Below are 17286 nucleotides of genomic sequence, written 5' to 3' on the forward strand. Positions count from 1 at the left end.
TTTATGAATTCATGTGGATTTCTTTGCATTGGTCATAGTTTTTAGGTATTGGTCATGATTTTAGAGGTTGCCCTCAATTTCTACAATACGAATATGATTTCTATGAGCTTGCCTGAATTTCAACGGCTTGCCTTGATGTCTATGGTTTGGTCTGAATATCGGTAATAAGGAAAAGTCTTATTCAAGAAAGTGTTTTAAATTCTAACGTGTGTCAGCCATTTAGTGTCACCGCCTGGAATTGTCATAGAAAATCGTAATGAAACAGAGGTCTCATTCTAACGGAAGTGAAAAGTTCTAGTGCCCTTTTTAAGTGACCAAAAAATTTGAGGGCACCTAGGCCCCCTCCCACGCTAATTATTTTCCCAAAGTCAACGGATCAAAATTCTGAGATAGCTCGAAAAACCTTATAACTATGTCTTTGGGGACGACTTACTCCCCCACAGTCCCCGTGGGAGGGGCAATAAGTTACAAACTTTAACCAGTGCTTACATATAGTAATGACTATTGGGAAGTGTACAGGCATTTTCAGGAGGATTTTTTGGTTGGGGGAGGGGTTGAGAAGAGAGGATATGCTGGGGGAGCTTTCCATCGAGGAATTTGTCATGGGGGAAGAAAATTTCCACGAAGGGAGCGCAGGATTTACTAGCATTATTTATAAAAACAATGAAAAAATAAATATGAAATAGTTTTTTTCAGCGAGAAGTAAGGAGCAGCATTAAAACTTAAAACAAACACAAATTATTACCCATATGAGGGGCTCACCTCCCCCTAATACCTCGCTCTTTACACTAAAGTATTTTTAGTAATTTCAACTGTTTATTCTACGGCTTTTTTGATTCAGGGGTCATTCTTAATGAATTGGGACAAAATTTAAGATTTGGTGTAAAGAGAGAGGTACTGACAAGGGGGCGAACCCTCTCATATGTGTAATAAAAACATGAGAATACAAAAGTTCTTTACGTAAGCTAATTTATAAGTTACGTATATCTTTTACTAATAAAAAGATTCGTAAAAAACTAAAAATTCTAGTTGCCTTTTTAAGTAACCATATAATCGGAGGGCAACTAGGCTTCCTCCCCTGCTCATTTTTTCTCAAAATCATTCGATCCAAATTATCTGAAAGCCATTTAGTAAAAAAAATAAAAAAAATATGCAAAAATTCATTTTAATTATTCTTCTGCGGAGAGCCAAAATCAAAACATGCATTGATTCAAAAGCGTTCAGAAATTAAATCAAAACAACAAGTTTTTTTTAACGGGAAGTGGAACGACATTTAAGAAGACATTAAAACTTAAAACGAACAGAAATTACTTCTTATATGAAAGGGCTCTGCTTCCATCACTCAACGCCCCGCTCTTTACGCTAAAGTTTCTTACTGTTTTAAAAAGTAGAATTAAGAGAAAGAGTCAAACTTTAGCGTAAAGAGTGGGGGCGTTGATGAGGAAGCAGTCCTTTCATATACGAAGTAATTTCGGTTCGTCTTAAGTTTTAATGCTACTCCTTACTTCCAGTTGAAAAAAACTTTTTCATATTTATTTTCTCATTGCTTTTTTTTAAATAATGCTAGAAAATACTGCGCCCCTTTTACGGAAATCTTCTTCCCCCATGACAAACTCCTCCATTGAATGAAATTCCTCCAACCTCCCCCCCCCCCAACCAAAAAATCCCCCTGAAGACGTATCTACACTTCCCAATAACCATTACTATATGCAAACACTGGTCAAAATGTGCAACTTGCAGCCCCTCCCACGGGGACTGTGGGGGAGTAAGTCGTCCCCAAAGACATAGTTATAAGGTTTTTCAACTATGCTGAATAAAATGGCAATCTCAGAATTTTCATCCGACGACTTTGGGAAAAATGAGCGTGGGAGGGGGCCTAGGTTCCCTCCAATTTTTTTGGTCACTTTAAAAGGGCACTAGAACTTTTCATTTCCGTTCTAATGAACCTTCTCGCAAAATTCTAGGACCACTGGGTCAATACGATCACCCCCGGGAAAAAAAAAAAAAACAAATTAACACGCATCCGTGATTTGTCTTCTGGCAAAAAATACAAAATTCCACATTTTTGTAGATAGGAGCTTGGAACTTGTACAGCAGGGTTCTCTGATACGCTGAATCTGATGGTGTGATTTCCATTAAGATTCTATGTCTTTTAGAGGGTGTTTTCCCTATTTTCTAAAATAGGGCAAATTTTCTCAGGCTCGTAACTTTTGATAAGTAAGACTAAACTTGATGAAACTTATATATTTAAAATCAACATTAAAATTAAATTCTTTTGATGTAACTATTGGTATCAAATTCCGTTTTTTAGGGTTTTGGTTACAATTGAGCCGGGTCACTCCTTACTACAGTTCGTTACCACGAACTGTTTGCAAAGAAAAAATCCGTTTCGTTATTGTTACTTTAAATTGGTCCAGCATAATATGAAAAACGTCTGTTAAAGGGGGCAAGGGGAATTTTCAAAAGCATTTTTAAACTTCCGAATAAATCTTTAAATTTTTTCGGTGTTGTGAGAGCAAAATTTTAGTTTTTCCTGGTTTAGTTAATTTTTTTCTGCCACCGATTTTAGTTTATTGTAGAAATTGGTAATGGTGTGAGTTTCATAGAAAGTATAGATCCCCATCTGAGTTGAGAAATATGGTATTATGCTTTAGACAGCAGCATATAATCCACACCTTGAGCCAAAAAAGGATGGCGTTGATTTTCCTTGACCCAGGTGTGTGAGCTAAAGCAGAACTTTTTAGTCTATAACTTAAAACACTTTCGAAGATTGTTCCTCCAAGGTTTTGTTTTTTTGTAGTTCTATTCAGGTAAGCAGGAATAAATAGGGAAGTTTTAACTGAAATTCAATCGAGATTTGATCTGGAAGATTTCCCCGGGTAGGTCTCACCCATAAGTATGGATACTTAGTTCTATAAATCGTTTCTGTTAGTGATCATGTTTATTTTATGACTTCACATCCTGTTTCTAGAACTCTGGTAGGGAAGTAATATCAGATAGTTTTCTCAGGATACAAAAATAATGTTCAGGCCAAAAGAGATACAATTGCATTATTATCACTGGTATATATGTTTTAAAGAACCAGTGAATGTTTATTGCATCAATTTTTTTGTAGAAACAATTGTTCATAAGATATACCATTAAGAAACAATTCAAAGGGCTGAAAAATACCATTAAGAAACAATTCAAAGGGCTGAAAACTCCGTTGTTGTAGAACATTCTAAAACAATTGACAAGTGTGGTCAAAAACAATCCAAAACCTGATTTGGATCAAAATTCAGTGGGATCAAAAGGTAGGCCTAGACTTTTCAGAAGAAATGTAGACATGTTCTATAATATTTAAAGCAAAATGTTGTAAGGATTTTTAACCTGTACAATAGAAAGGTCATTTGAGAGGTTTCTTTAAAAGAACAGATAATAAAGCTTTTTTTTGTGCAAATGGTTTTGGAATAACTATATAAATGACGCAACGCAAACCGCAGGTTGGCAATTACCTTTAGTGCTTAGGTAACAATCATTCAAAAACTAAAAAAAATAAAAAAACTAAAAAAAGGTAAAAAAAAAAACTAAAAAAACTAAAAACTAAAAAAAACTAAAAAAAAGGAAAAAACTGAAAAATAAGCCAAAATAAAGGTAAAAACCAATAAAAAACTAAAAAAAAACTGAAAAAACTAAAAAAAAGGCAAAAACTACAAAAAAACTAAAAACTAATAAAAAAAGTAAAAAAGCTAAAAAACTAAAAAAACTAAAAAAACTAAAAAAAGGTAAAAACTAAAAAAAATAAAAAATAAAAAAAACTAAAAAAAAGGAAAAAACTGAAAAATAAGCTAAAATAAAGGTAAAAACCAATAAAAAACTAAAAAGAAAAAAAGGAAAAAACTAAAAAAAATTTTCATCTAAAAAACTAAAAAAAAACTAAAAAAGGTAAAAACTAAAAGAACTAAAAAAGAAAAAAATAAATGACGACACTCAAAGAGAAAGCGACCAGGACAAAAGGAATGTTCGATTAGCAATCAACAAAGCACCGGGACACAGGGAGTATAAATGACGACCAGGACATAAGTAAAAAAAAAAACTAACAAAACTAAAAAGAAGGTAAAAACTACAAAAAAACTAAAAAGAAAAAAAAACTAAAAACTAATAAAAAAACTAAAAACTAATAAAAAAACTAAAAAATCTAAAAATCTAAATAAACTAAAAAAGAAAAAAAAAGGAAAAAAATAAAGGAGAAAAACAAAACTAAAAAACGAATGTATATACAGACCGGGACACCGGGATACAAATGACGACCGGGACACAGGGAATATAAATGACGACCGGGACACAGGGACACAACTACAACGGGGACACCGGGGGAAACAGGGGGATATAAATGACGACCGGGACAGGGAATGGTCGATTAGCAATCACCATCAACAAAGCTCAAGGGCAATCATTAGAATCATGAGGTATAGATCTGAATACAGATTGTTTTCCCATGGACCATTATATGTTGCATGTTCAAGAGTCGGTAAACCTGACAATCTATTTGGATCAGGTGATGTCACCTGAAAAAACTGGATCAGGTGACGTCAAAACTGAAAAAACTAAAAAAAGGCAAAAACTACAAAAAAAACTAAAAACTAATAAAAAATAAAAAAGCTAAAAAACTAAAAAAACTAAAAAAAAGGCAAAAACTACAAAAAAAACTAAAAACTAATAAAAAAGCTAAAAAACTAAAAATACTAAAAAAAGGCAAAAACTACAAAAAAAACTAAAAACTAATAAAAAAATAAAAAAGCTAAAAAACTAAAAAAACTAAAAAAAAACTAAAAAAAGGTAAAAAACTAAAAAAACTAACTACAAAAAAAAACTAAAAACTAATAAAAAAATAAAAAAGCTAAAAAACTAAAAAAACTAAAAAAAGGCAAAAACTACAAAAAAAACTAAAAACTAATAAAAAAGCTAAAAAACTAAAAAACTAAAAAAAGGCAAAAACTACAAAAAAACTAAAAACTAATAAAAAAAAATAAAAAAGCTAAAAAACTAAAAAAACTAAAAAAACTAAAAAAAGGTAAAAAACTAAAAAAACTAAAAACTAAAAAAAACTAAAAAAAGGAAAAAACTGAAAAATAAGCTAAAATAAAGGTAAAAACCAATAAAAAACTAAAAAAAAAACTGAAAAAACTAAAAAAAGGCAAAAACTACAAAAAAAACTAAAAACTAATAAAAAAAAGTAAAAAAGCTAAAAAAAGGTAAAAAACTAAAAAAAAATAAAAAATAAAAAAAAAATAAAAAAAAGGAAAAAAACTGAAAAATAAGCTAAAATAAAGGTAAAAACCAATAAAAAACTAAAAAGAAAAAAAGGAAAAAACTAAAAAAAATTTTCATCTAAAAAACTAAAAAAAACTAAAAAAGGTAAAAACTAAAAGAACTAAAAAAGAAAAAAATAAATGACGACACTCAAAGAGAAAGCGACCAGGACAAAAGGAATGTTCGATTAGCAATCAACAAAGCACCGGGACACAGGGAGTATAAATGACGACCAGGACATAAGTAAAAAAAAAACTAACAAAACTAAAAAGAAGGTAAAAACTACAAAAAAACTAAAAAGAAAAAAAACTAAAAACTAATAAAAAAACTAAAAAATCTAAAAATCTAAATAAACTAAAAAAGAAAAAAAAAGGAAAAAAATAAAGGAGAAAAACAAAACTAAAAAACGAATGTATATACAGACCGGGACACCGGGATACAAATGACGACCGGGACACAGGGAATATAAATGACGACCGGGACACAGGGACACAACTACAACGGGGATACCGGGGGAAACAGGGGGATATAAATGACGACCGGGACATCGGGGCAGGGAATGGTCGATTAGCAATCACCATCAACAAAGCTCAAGGGCAATCATTAGAATCATGAGGTATAGATCTGAATACAGATTGTTTTCCCATGGACCATTATATGTTGCATGTTCAAGAGTCGGTAAACCTGACAATCTATTTATATGCAAAGACAATGGGACAGCAAAGAATGTTGTATATTCGCAAGTTTTACGTAGTTAAAACCATATATATATATATATATATATATATATATATATATATATATATATATATATATATATATATATATATATATATATATATATATATATATATATATATATATATATATATATATATATATATATATATATATATATATATATCTATATTCACAGGTGGGACATAGGGACACAACTACAATGGCGCGTAACTATTATGGCGCGTAACGACTTACGCGCGGGGGGGGGGCTTGGGGGGGGCGCGAAGCGCCCCCACCAAGCTAGTATCTATATAAAAATAAGTATCTATATAAAAATAAGTTGTCTGTCTGTCTGTCTGTGTGTCAGGTGACGTCATGTTTCTGTGTCGGCTGACGTCATGTTTTCGACTGACGAAATTACGAAATTACATTGGGACACAAATGACGACCAGGACACCGGCACATAGGGAATATAAATGACGACCGGGACACTCAAAGAGAAAGCGACCGGGACACAAGGAATGTTCAATTAGCAATCACCATCAACAAAACACCGTCAACAAACCATCACAAATGACGACCGGGACACAGGGAGTATAAATGACGACCAGGACATAAGTAAAAAAAAAACTAAAAAAAAGGTAAAAACTACAAAAAAACTAAAAAGAAAAAAACAAACTAAAAACTAATAAAAAAAACTAAAAAAGCTAAAAAACTAAAAAAAACTAAAAAATAATAAAAACTAAAAAAAGGAAACAAAAAGAAAAATAAAGGAGAAAAACAAAAATAAAAAAAAAACTAAAAAGAAAAAAGAAAAAAAACTAAAAAACTAAAAAAATGTAAAAACCAAAAAAAAACTAAAAAGAAAAAAGGGGAAAAATACAAAAATTTATTTCATCATTTACCATTTCAAAAACGAATGTATATACAGACTGGGACACCGGAATACAAATGACGACCGGGACACAGGGAATATAAATGACGACCGGGACACAGGGACACAACTACAACGGGGACGCCGGGGGGCACAGGGGGATATATAAATGACGATGGGGACACAGAGAATGTTCGATTAGCAATCACCATCAACAAAGCTCAAGGGCAATCATTAGAATCATGAGGTATAGATCTGAATACGGATTGTTTTCCCATGGACCATTATATGTTGCATGTTCAAGAGTCGGTAAACCTGACAATCTATTTATATGCACAGACAATGGGACAGCAAAGAATGTTGTATATTCGCAAGTTTTACGTAGTTAAAAACATATATATATATATATATATATATATATATATATATATATATATATATATATATATTTACAGGTGGGACATAGGGACACAACTACAATGGCGCGTAACTAATATGGCGCGTAACGACTTACGCGCGCGGGGGGGCTTGGGGGGGCCTGAAGCGCCCCCACCAACTAGGTGTTGGGGTGGCGCAAAGCGCCACCCCAACAGCTAGTATATATATATCTATATATATAAAAATAAGTTGTCTGTCTGTGTGTCTGTCTGTCTGTCAGGTGACGTCATATTTCTGTGTCGACTGACGTCATGAAGTTAGTTGTCGTCATTTTTGCTATGACGATGACGTCATTAACGGTATTTAAGACATTTGTTCACGGAAAAATGTTTAATTGTAAAATGACTGAAGAACCTACAATGGCAACAGCCGAGGAAGCTGCTTAAAGAGTTTATGCCAAAAAACTTGCTGCTGATAGAGAAAGTAAGAAAAGAAAGCATTCCGAGGAATCACAAGAACAGCAAGAAAACAGGCTTGCGGCTAAAGAACGCAAAACCGCGCAGTTAGATGAAAATCCACCTGAACAGCGAGAGTCAAAACATATCAAAACTGAAAATGATAGCGATGATGATTGGGTTTGGGATTTTGACTTGGATAAGGTCATCAATACCTACCAGATTTAAGTTAAAAAAACAAAGGTTCGTCGATATGTACTTCATAGTGACGCTGAAAAATAAAGAAGAAAAAGAAAACTGAAAAAAGAAAAACGTAAAAAACTAAAAAAAAACTAAAAAGAAAAAACACTCAAAGAGAAATTACAGACCGGGACACAAATGACGACCGAGACAGAGGGAATATAAGTGACGACCGGGAACCTCAAAGAGAAATTACAGACTGGGACACCCGGACACAAATCACGACCGGGACACAGGGAATATAAATGACGACCGGGATACAGGGACACAACTACAACGGGGACGCTGGGGCACAGGCGGGATATATAAATGACGACCGGGACACAGGGATTGTTCGAATAGAAATTACAGACCGGGACACCGGGACACAAATGACGACCGGGACACCGGGACACAGGGAATATAAATGACGACCGGGACACTCAAAGAGAAATTACAAACTGGGACACCGGGACACAAATGACGACCGGGACACAGGGAATATAAATGACGACCGGGACACAGGGACACATCATTAGAATAATGAGGTATAGATCTGAATACGGATTGTTTTTCCCATGGACAATTATATGTTGCATGTTCAAGAGTCAGTAAACCTGCGCAGACAATGGGAAAGCGAAGAATGTTGTATATTCGCATGTTTTACGTAGTTAAAAACATATATTTATATCTATCTCTATTCACAGGTGGGACACAGGGACACAACTACAATGGCGCGTAACTAATATGGCGCGTAACGACTTACGTGCGCGGGGGGGGCTTGGGGGGGCGCGAAGCGCCCCACCAACTAGGTGTTGGGGTGGCGCGAAGCACCACCCCAACAGCTAGTATATATATATAACAGCTAGTATATATATATATATATATATATATATATATATATATATATATATATATATATATATATATATATATATATGTTTTGCTGTCCCATTGTCTGCATTCTTTGCTGTCCCATTGTCTGTGCATATAAATAGATTGTCAGGTTTACCGACTCTTGAACATGCAACATATAATGGTCCATGGGAAAACAATCCGTATTCAGATCTATACCTCATGATTCTAATGATTGCCCTTGAGCTTTGTTGATGGTGATTGCTAATCGACCATTCCCTGTGTCGCCGTCGTCATTTATATATCCCCCTGTGCCCCCCAGCGTCCCAGTTGTAGTTGTGTCCCTGTGTCCCGGTCGTCATTTATATTCCCTGTGTCCCGGTCGTCATTTGTGTCCCGGTGTCCCAGTCTGTGATTTCTATTTGAGTGTCCCGGGCGTCATCTATATTTCTTGTCTCCCGGTGTCCCGGTCGTCATTTGTGTCCCGGTGTCCTGGTTTGTATATACATTCGTTTTTGAATTGGTCTTTTTTTTAGGTTTTAGTTTTTTACCTTTTTTTAGTTTTTTTAGTTATAACTCATGATTCTAATGATTGCCCTTGAGCTTTGTTGATGGTGACTGCTAATCGAACATTCCCTGTGTCCCCGTCGTCATTTATATATCCCCCTGTGCCCCCCGGAGTCCCCGTTGTAGTTGTGTCTCTGTGTCCCGGTCGTCATTTATATTCCCTGTGTCCTGGTCGCCATTTGTATCCCGGTGTCCCGGTCTGTGTATACATTCGTGTTTGAAATGGTATATGATGAAATAAATTTTTGTATTTTTCCCCTTTTTTCTTTATAGTTTTTTTTGGTTTTTACTTTTTTTGGTTTTTTTGGTTTTTTTAGTTTTTTTTCTTTTTTCTTTCAGTTTTTTTTATTTTTATTTTCTTTAGTTTTGTTTTTCTCCTTTATTTTTCATTTTTTTACCTTTTTTACCTTTTTTTCTTTTTTTCTTTTTTAGTTTTTTTTAGTTTTTTAGCTTTTTTAGTTTTTTATTAGTTTTTAGTGTTTTTTTTCTTTTTAGTTTTTTTGTAGTTTTTACCTTTTTTTTAGTTTTTTTTTAGTTTTTTTTTACTTATGTCCTGGTCGTCATTTATACTCCCTGTGTCCCGGTCGTCATTTGTATCCCGGTGCTTTGTTGATGGTGATTGCTAATCGAACATTCCTTGTGTCCCGGTCGCTTTCTCTTTGAGTGTCGGTCGTCATTTATATTCCCTATTTGCCGGTGTCCCGGTCGTCATTTGTGTCCCGATGTCCCGGTCTGTAATTTCGTCAGTCGAAAACATGACGTCAGTCGACACACAAACATGACGTCACTCGACAGACACACACACACACAGACAACTTATTTTTATATATATAGATATTATCTATATTAGAGCCTCCAACTAAAGGTAGATTTTTAAGTTTAAAGACAGAAAAGTACATGTAACAATATTTGGCAAAATCAGGTATTTCTTAATTGTGAACAGTAAGAAAAAACATAAAAGTTATGAGAATATTCAAATATTCAAAGAAATGTTTAACATATCCAGACGGCTTAAGTGAGATCTTATATTTTAAGCTGACAGTAAAAAAAAAAATATTAATAAAAAAATAAGTCTCTTGTGTCTTAAGCCGACTGTAAAGTAAAAAAAAATAAATAAAACTTATGTCTTTGGCTAAAGTACGACTTCCGTCCTCCCAATCGTCTTCCCAATTCAAATTTTTGATATCTTAAAATATGGCGGATTTAAAGTTGCCGCTGCGCAATCATCGGAAAACCGAATAGTTCTTTTGACGTAAAATCCCATTCACCAAACTAAGGATCTCTTGCACCCAGGAATGGCTCATTTGGCTTACCTTACAGTCTATCCAAGAGACTTCTGGGAGTGGATATCCAATAGCCGAACAATGAAGATGTGACTCGGTTGAATTGGAAAATATCCAACGGGAAGGGGGCTCAACATGAAACAACGGACCTCGTAAGCCATTAACTAGTGATGGAAAACCTAAAATTAACAAATATATCGTCATTGTCAATCGGAAACCACGTATCTCCCTTTTTAGATATTTTTCAGGCCGTAAAAAAATATAATAACTTATTCCTATTAGTAGTTACCTCGTAAGTCATGTTAGTAGTGGCCTGTTAGTAGTGTTAGTTGTAAGCCTGTTAGTAGTGACCTCGTAAGCCATGAACTAGTGATGGAGAACCTAAAATTAACAATATATCGTCGTTGTCAAGCGGAAACCACGCATCTCCCTTTAAAAAAAAAAAAATCAGGATTTGACAAAAACATGATAACTTATTCCTGTTAGTAGTTACGCGATTAAACCCTTACATTAAAATAAACAAAATAAGTTTCTTCAACTGAAAGTAAGGAGCGACGTTAAAACGTAGAGAAATTATTAGGTATAGGAAGGAGTTTGCCTTCTCCTGAAAACCTAACTCACACCTACCCTGAAGTTTTTTAGTGAACTTTAAAGCTTCTCATTGTTCTAAGTAAACAACATTTGTGTTTTAGGAGTCGTTCTTAAAGAATTGGGACAAAATTCAAACTTCAGAGTAAAGAGTATGGCATTGAGGAGAAGCGAGCCCTCTTCACATGTGCAGTAATTTTGGTTCGTTTTAAGGTTTAATTTAGCTCCTTACTTTCAGCTGAAAAACCTATTTCTTATTTAGTGTATGCTAGTTTTTTAAATAATTCCAGGAAATCTTGCATCACTTCCACGGAGAAATATTCTCCCAATGGAAATATCCTCTCGATAGTTCAAAAAGTGGTGAAAATTTATCCAGGACAAATTCCCATAACCAACTCTCCGCGTAAAATTGCAACGGAGAAGAGAAAGCAAAACGTATAAAAAGAATTTTGGGTCAGAATTCTTTTAAATTCCCCCAGTGTAGGGGTACAAATGTCCCCTCACCCTAAAATGCATGCATGTTTCCCAATAACAAATAATATGCGTAAACAATGAGTAGATTTATAGCTTAAAGAGTTTTTCTCTTGGTAGAAAGCTAAAATAGCTATCGCAAACTTTTGATCGGAGAAATTTGGGGAAAAGGGGTGGGAGAGGGAGCCTAAAAGTCCTTCAATCTTTTTAGTCACTTAAAAAGCACAATAAGCTTTTAGATCCCGTTCCAATGAGCCCTCTCACTGTATTTTAGGACCACTGGGTTGATATGATGACCCCCTGGGAAAAAAAACAACAAATAAACCCGCATCCTTGATCTAATAATCCTTGTATCATAAATAATTTTGTATCACTAATAATTTTGTATCAAGGATAATCCTTGATCCTTGATACAAAATTCCATATTTTTGTAGATTCCACATTTTTGCAGCCTGACACCCCTGTAACAGGGTTATTTGATATGCTGAATCTAATCAGTAATTTTTATTAAGGTTCTAAAATGGTTTATTTATGATCATTATTTTAAATCAATTATTACATTATCTCTGTCAAAGTGATTGCCTTTTAGTTGAATGAAATACAATAATAATCCTTTTGGGGGGGGGCAAAATTTCTCAATCCATTGACGATGTAAAACCTTTGCATTTTTTCACGAATTGCTTTGCGACACAATTTGGGCTGAGGAAAAAGGGGCTTTTAAACATTCAAAATCAATTGAAATCAATTGAATTGATTGAATCTTTGCCAAATTCTCACTCATACACTATAACATCCATCCCGAGGGTAATTTGGATCCGAAATTCTCATCTTCTTGAAATATATTTACGGTGATTTTCTTTATATTCTGATAGTCACCTTCGCATATTTGATAGATAAGGGATTTTGTTACCAGGTCTAAGAATGTTTGCCTTTGGTAATTTTCAGAGAGAATTTTCAGGATCTTTTTGTGGTTAAGCGATTTTTGGTGTGCCATTGTGCACTCGTCCCAAATAATAAGTTTACATTGCTGCAATACTTTACCCGTCCCAGATGATTTGGAAATATTGCACGTGGGAGTTTCTGTAGAATGCAAATTCAGAGGCAATTTCAAAGCGGAATGAGCAGTTCTTCCACCAGGCAGCAACGTTGCGGCTATTCCAGACGACGCAATTGCCAACGCTAAATTATTTTTTTCTCTTGAGCTTTGTTGATGGTGATTGCTAATCGAACATTCCCTGTGTCCCCGTCGTCATTTATATACCCCCCTGTGTCCCCGGCGTCCCCGTTGTAGTTGTTTCCCTGTGTCCTGTTCGTCATTTATATTCCCTGTGTCCCGGTCGTCATTTGTGTCCCGGTCGTCATTTGTGTCCCGGTATCCCAGTCTGTATTTTCTCTTTGAGTGTCCCGGTCGTCATTTATATTCCCTCTGTCCTGGTGTCCCGGTCGTCATTTGTGTCCCGGTGTCCCGGTCTGTAATTTCTCTTTAGGTGTCCCGGTCGTCATTTATATTCCCTGTGTCTCGGTCGTCATTTGTGTCCTTGTGTCCCGGTCTGTAGTGTCATCTTTTAATGACGTCATATACAAAGCCTTATATACTTATAATGACGTCAAATTCAAACCCAAAAACAAACAAAAATGCATATATACAACTTATTTTTATATAAATAGATATAGTTTCTTTTTTAGTTTTTTTCTTTTTTAGTTTTTTCTTTTTTTATTTTTTTTTTTTTAGTTTCTTCTTTTTATTGATTTGTTTTCTTCAATTTGTCAGTGTTCATTCTAACATTGACACTTGGAAAAATCTTTATGTGCCAAGCGTGCTAAAGCTCAACAATTTATAATTAATCTCAAAATTTTGGGTCTGTTTTAAGGTTTTCGAATTACATATATTACTTATAAGTATTATATATAGTATATATTAGTATACTTATAAGTATATACTTATAAGTATATACTAGTACACTTATAAGTGTATACTTATAAGTATACTATATATAGTATACTTATAAGTATTATAGTATTATATATATTACTTATATCACAGGGAATATAAATTGTTATATTTGTGCAATTCCCATTTTTTTTTAGTGTTTTCTTTTTTTAGTTTTTTAGCTTTTTTATAGTTTTGTTTTCTTTTTAGTTTTTTACATTTTTTTATTTTTTTTTAGGTTTTTTCTTTTTAGGTTTTTTCTTTTTTTAACTTTTTAATTTTTTAGTTTTTTTTAGTTTTTTTCTTTTTAGTTTTTTTTTAGTTTTTTACCTTTATTCTTTTTTCAGTTTTATTTTTTCAATTTGGTAACATTCTATCTTTTTCAATAGTTTTTCAATTTGTCAATGTTCATTCTAACATTGACAGTTGGAAAATCTTCACGTGCCAAGCATGCTAAAGCTCAACAATTTATAGTAAACCTCAAATTTTAAGTATCTGTTTTATGGTTTTCGAATTACTTTAATCTATTGTCAAAATATTTTGAAATATTTATGCAATTCACAGTTTTTACATTTTTAGTTTCAGTTTTCTTTTTCTTCTTTATTTTTTTGACGTAAATACATATCGCCGAACCTTTGTTTTTTTTAACTAAAATCTGGTAGGCACTGATGAACTTATCCAAGTCAAAATCCTAAACCGAATCATCATCGCTATCATTTTCAATTTTGATACGTTTTGACTCTCGCTGTCCAGGTTGATGTTCATCTAACTGCGCGGTTTTGCGTTCTTTAGCTGCAAGCCTTTTGGCATTGACTCTTTGAGCAGCTTCCTCGGCTGTTTCTTCTGCCATTGTAGGATTTGGTAACATTCTATCTTTTTCAATTTTTTTCAATTTGTCAGTGTTCATTCTAACATTGACTGTTAGAAAAAATTTTACGTGCCAAGCAGGCTAACACTCAACAATTTATAATAAACCTCAAAATTATAAATATCTGTTATAAGGTTTTCGAATTACTTTAATCTATTGTCAAAATGAATATGCAATTCAAAATTATAATAATTTTCAAAATTATAGAAATACTAGCTGTTGGGGTGGCGCTTCGCGCCACCCCAACACCTAGTTGGCGGGGGCGCTTCGCGCCCCCCCCAAGCCCCCCCACGTGCGTAAGTCGTTACGCGCCATATTAGTTACGCGCCATTGTAGTTGTGTCCCTATGTCCCACCTGTGAATATAGATATATATATATATATATATATATATATATATATATATATATATATATATATATATATATATATATATATATGTTTTTAACTACGTAAAACTTGCGAATATACAACATTCTTTGCTGTCCCATTGTCTGTGCATATAAATAGATTGTCAGGTTTACCGACTCTTGAACATGCAACATATAATGGTCCATGGGAAAACAATCCGTATTCAGATCTATACCTCATGATTCTAATGATTGCCCTTGAGCTTTGTTGATGGTGATTGCTAATCGACCATTCCCTGAGTCGCCATCGTCATTTATATATCCCCCTGTGCACCCCGGCGTCCCCTTTGTAGTTATGTCCCTGTGTCCCGGTCGTCATTTATATTCCCTGTGTCCCGGTCGTCATTTGTGTCCCGGTGTTCCAGTCTGTGATTTCTCTTTGAGTGTCCCGGGCGTCATTTATATTCCTTGTGTCCCGGTGTCCCGGTCGTCATTTATATCCCCCTGTGCCCCCCGGCGTCCCCATTGTAGTTGTGTCCCTGTGTCCCGGTCGTCATTTACCTTTTTTAGTTTTTTTTCTTCTTTTGTATTAGTGTGAAATAATTCAGACGTCATATGCGGACAAACACGCAACGACATATGCGGACAGACAGACATAACCCACAAACAACTTATTTTATATATATTTATTCATATTTTTTTAGTTTTCTTTTTCTCTTTTATTTTTCAGTTTTTTCCTTTTTTTTAGTTTTTTTCTTTTTTAGTTTTTAGTTTTTTTTAGTTTTTTACCTTTTTTTAGTTTTTTTTAGTTTTTTTAGTTTTTTAGCTTTTTTAGTTTTTTTATTAGTTTTTATTTTTTTGTAGTTTTTGCCTTTTTTTTTCAGTTTTTTTTTAGTTATTAGATTTTTACCTTTTTTTAGTTTTTTTTAGTTTTTTAGCTTTTTTAGTTTTTTTTTCTTTTTAGTTTTTTTTTGTAGTTTTTACCTTTTTTAGTTTTTTTCTTCTTTATTAATATTTTTTTAGTTTTCTTTTTCTCTTATTTTTCAGTTTTTTCCTTTTTTTTAGTTTTTTCTTTTTTAGTTTTTAGTTTTTTTTTGTTTTTTACCTTTTTTTAGTTTTTTTAGTTTTTTTAGTTTTTTAGCTTTTTTAGTTTTTTTATTAGTTTTTAGTTTTTTTTTTAGTTTTTGCCTTTTTTTAGTTTTTTCAGTTTTTTTAGTTTTTAGTTTTTTACCTTTTTTTAGTTTTTTTTTAGTTTTTTAGCTTTTTTAGTTTTTTTTCTTTTTAGTTTTTTTGTAGTTTTTACCTTTTTTAGTTTTTTTTCTTCTTTTGTATTAGTGTGAAATAATTCAGACGTCATATGCGGACAAACACGACGTCACTCGACAGACAGACAGACAGACATAACCCACAAACAACTTATTTTTATATATATTTATTCATATTTTTTTAGTTTTCTTTTTCTCTTTTATTTTTCAGTTTTTTCCTTTTTTTTAGTTTTTTTCTTTTTTAGTTTTTAGTTTTTTTTAGTTTTTTTACCTTTTTTTAGTTTTTTTTAGTTTTTTTAGTTTTTTAGCTTTTTTAGTTTTTTATTAGTTTTTATTTTTTTTGTAGTTTTTGCCTTTTTTTAATTTTTTCAGTTTTTTTTAGTTATTAGATTTTTACCTTTTTTTAGTTTTTTTTAGTTTTTTAGCTTTTTTAGTTTTTTTTTCTTTTTAGTTTTTTTGTAGTTTTTACCTTTTTTAGTTTTTTTCTTCTTTTGTATTAGTGTGAAATAATTCAGACGTCATATGCGGACAAACATGACGTCACCTGATCCACAGATCCACAGATCCACACACAGACAACTTATTTTTATATATATAGATTTATGCAATTCCCAGTTTCTACATTTTTAGTTTCAGTTTGCTTTTCAGTTTAGTTTCATGATTAGTTTCAAGATATAATTTGGCGTAACGGACACACAACTTATTTATATATATATATATATATATATATATATATATATATATATATATATATATATATTAATATATATATATATATATATATATATATATATATATATATATACTAGCTGTTGGGGTAGCGCTTCGCGCCACCCCAACACCTAGTTGGTGGGGCACTTCGCGCCCCCCCAAGCCCCCCCGCGCGCGTAAGTCGTTACGCGCCATATTAGTTACGCGCCAATGTAGTTGTGTCCCTGTGTCCCACCTGTGAATATAGATAGATTTATATATGTGTTTCAAACTACGTAAAAATTGCGAATATACAACATTCTTGGCTTTCCCATTGTCTGTGCATATACAAAGTCGTATGTACTAATAATGTCGTCATATGCAAACGCTCTTTTTACAAACAAACAAACATGCATACACACAACTCGTTTTTATATAGATAGATAGATAGATAGATAGATAGATACAATACAAATTAACTG

General features: G+C 33.0%; 1 protein-coding gene across 1 annotated transcript in view; it reads right to left on the minus strand.

Annotated features, from left to right (window-relative positions):
• LOC136038002 (cell adhesion molecule Dscam1-like) overlaps nt 1-17286 on the minus strand; it is a gene marked incomplete at its 3' end in the record, with an annotated part of 141671 nt that overhangs the window by 80136 nt on the left and 44249 nt on the right. Inside the window, 1 exon segment of the mRNA XM_065720917.1 lies at nt 10674-10822. Coding sequence (XP_065576989.1) covers nt 10674-10822 — 149 coding nt within the window.

The sequence above is a fragment of the Artemia franciscana genome, chromosome 17 (assembly GCF_032884065.1).
Source record: "Artemia franciscana chromosome 17, ASM3288406v1, whole genome shotgun sequence".
In the NCBI taxonomy this organism is placed as follows: Eukaryota; Metazoa; Arthropoda; class Branchiopoda; order Anostraca; family Artemiidae; genus Artemia; species Artemia franciscana.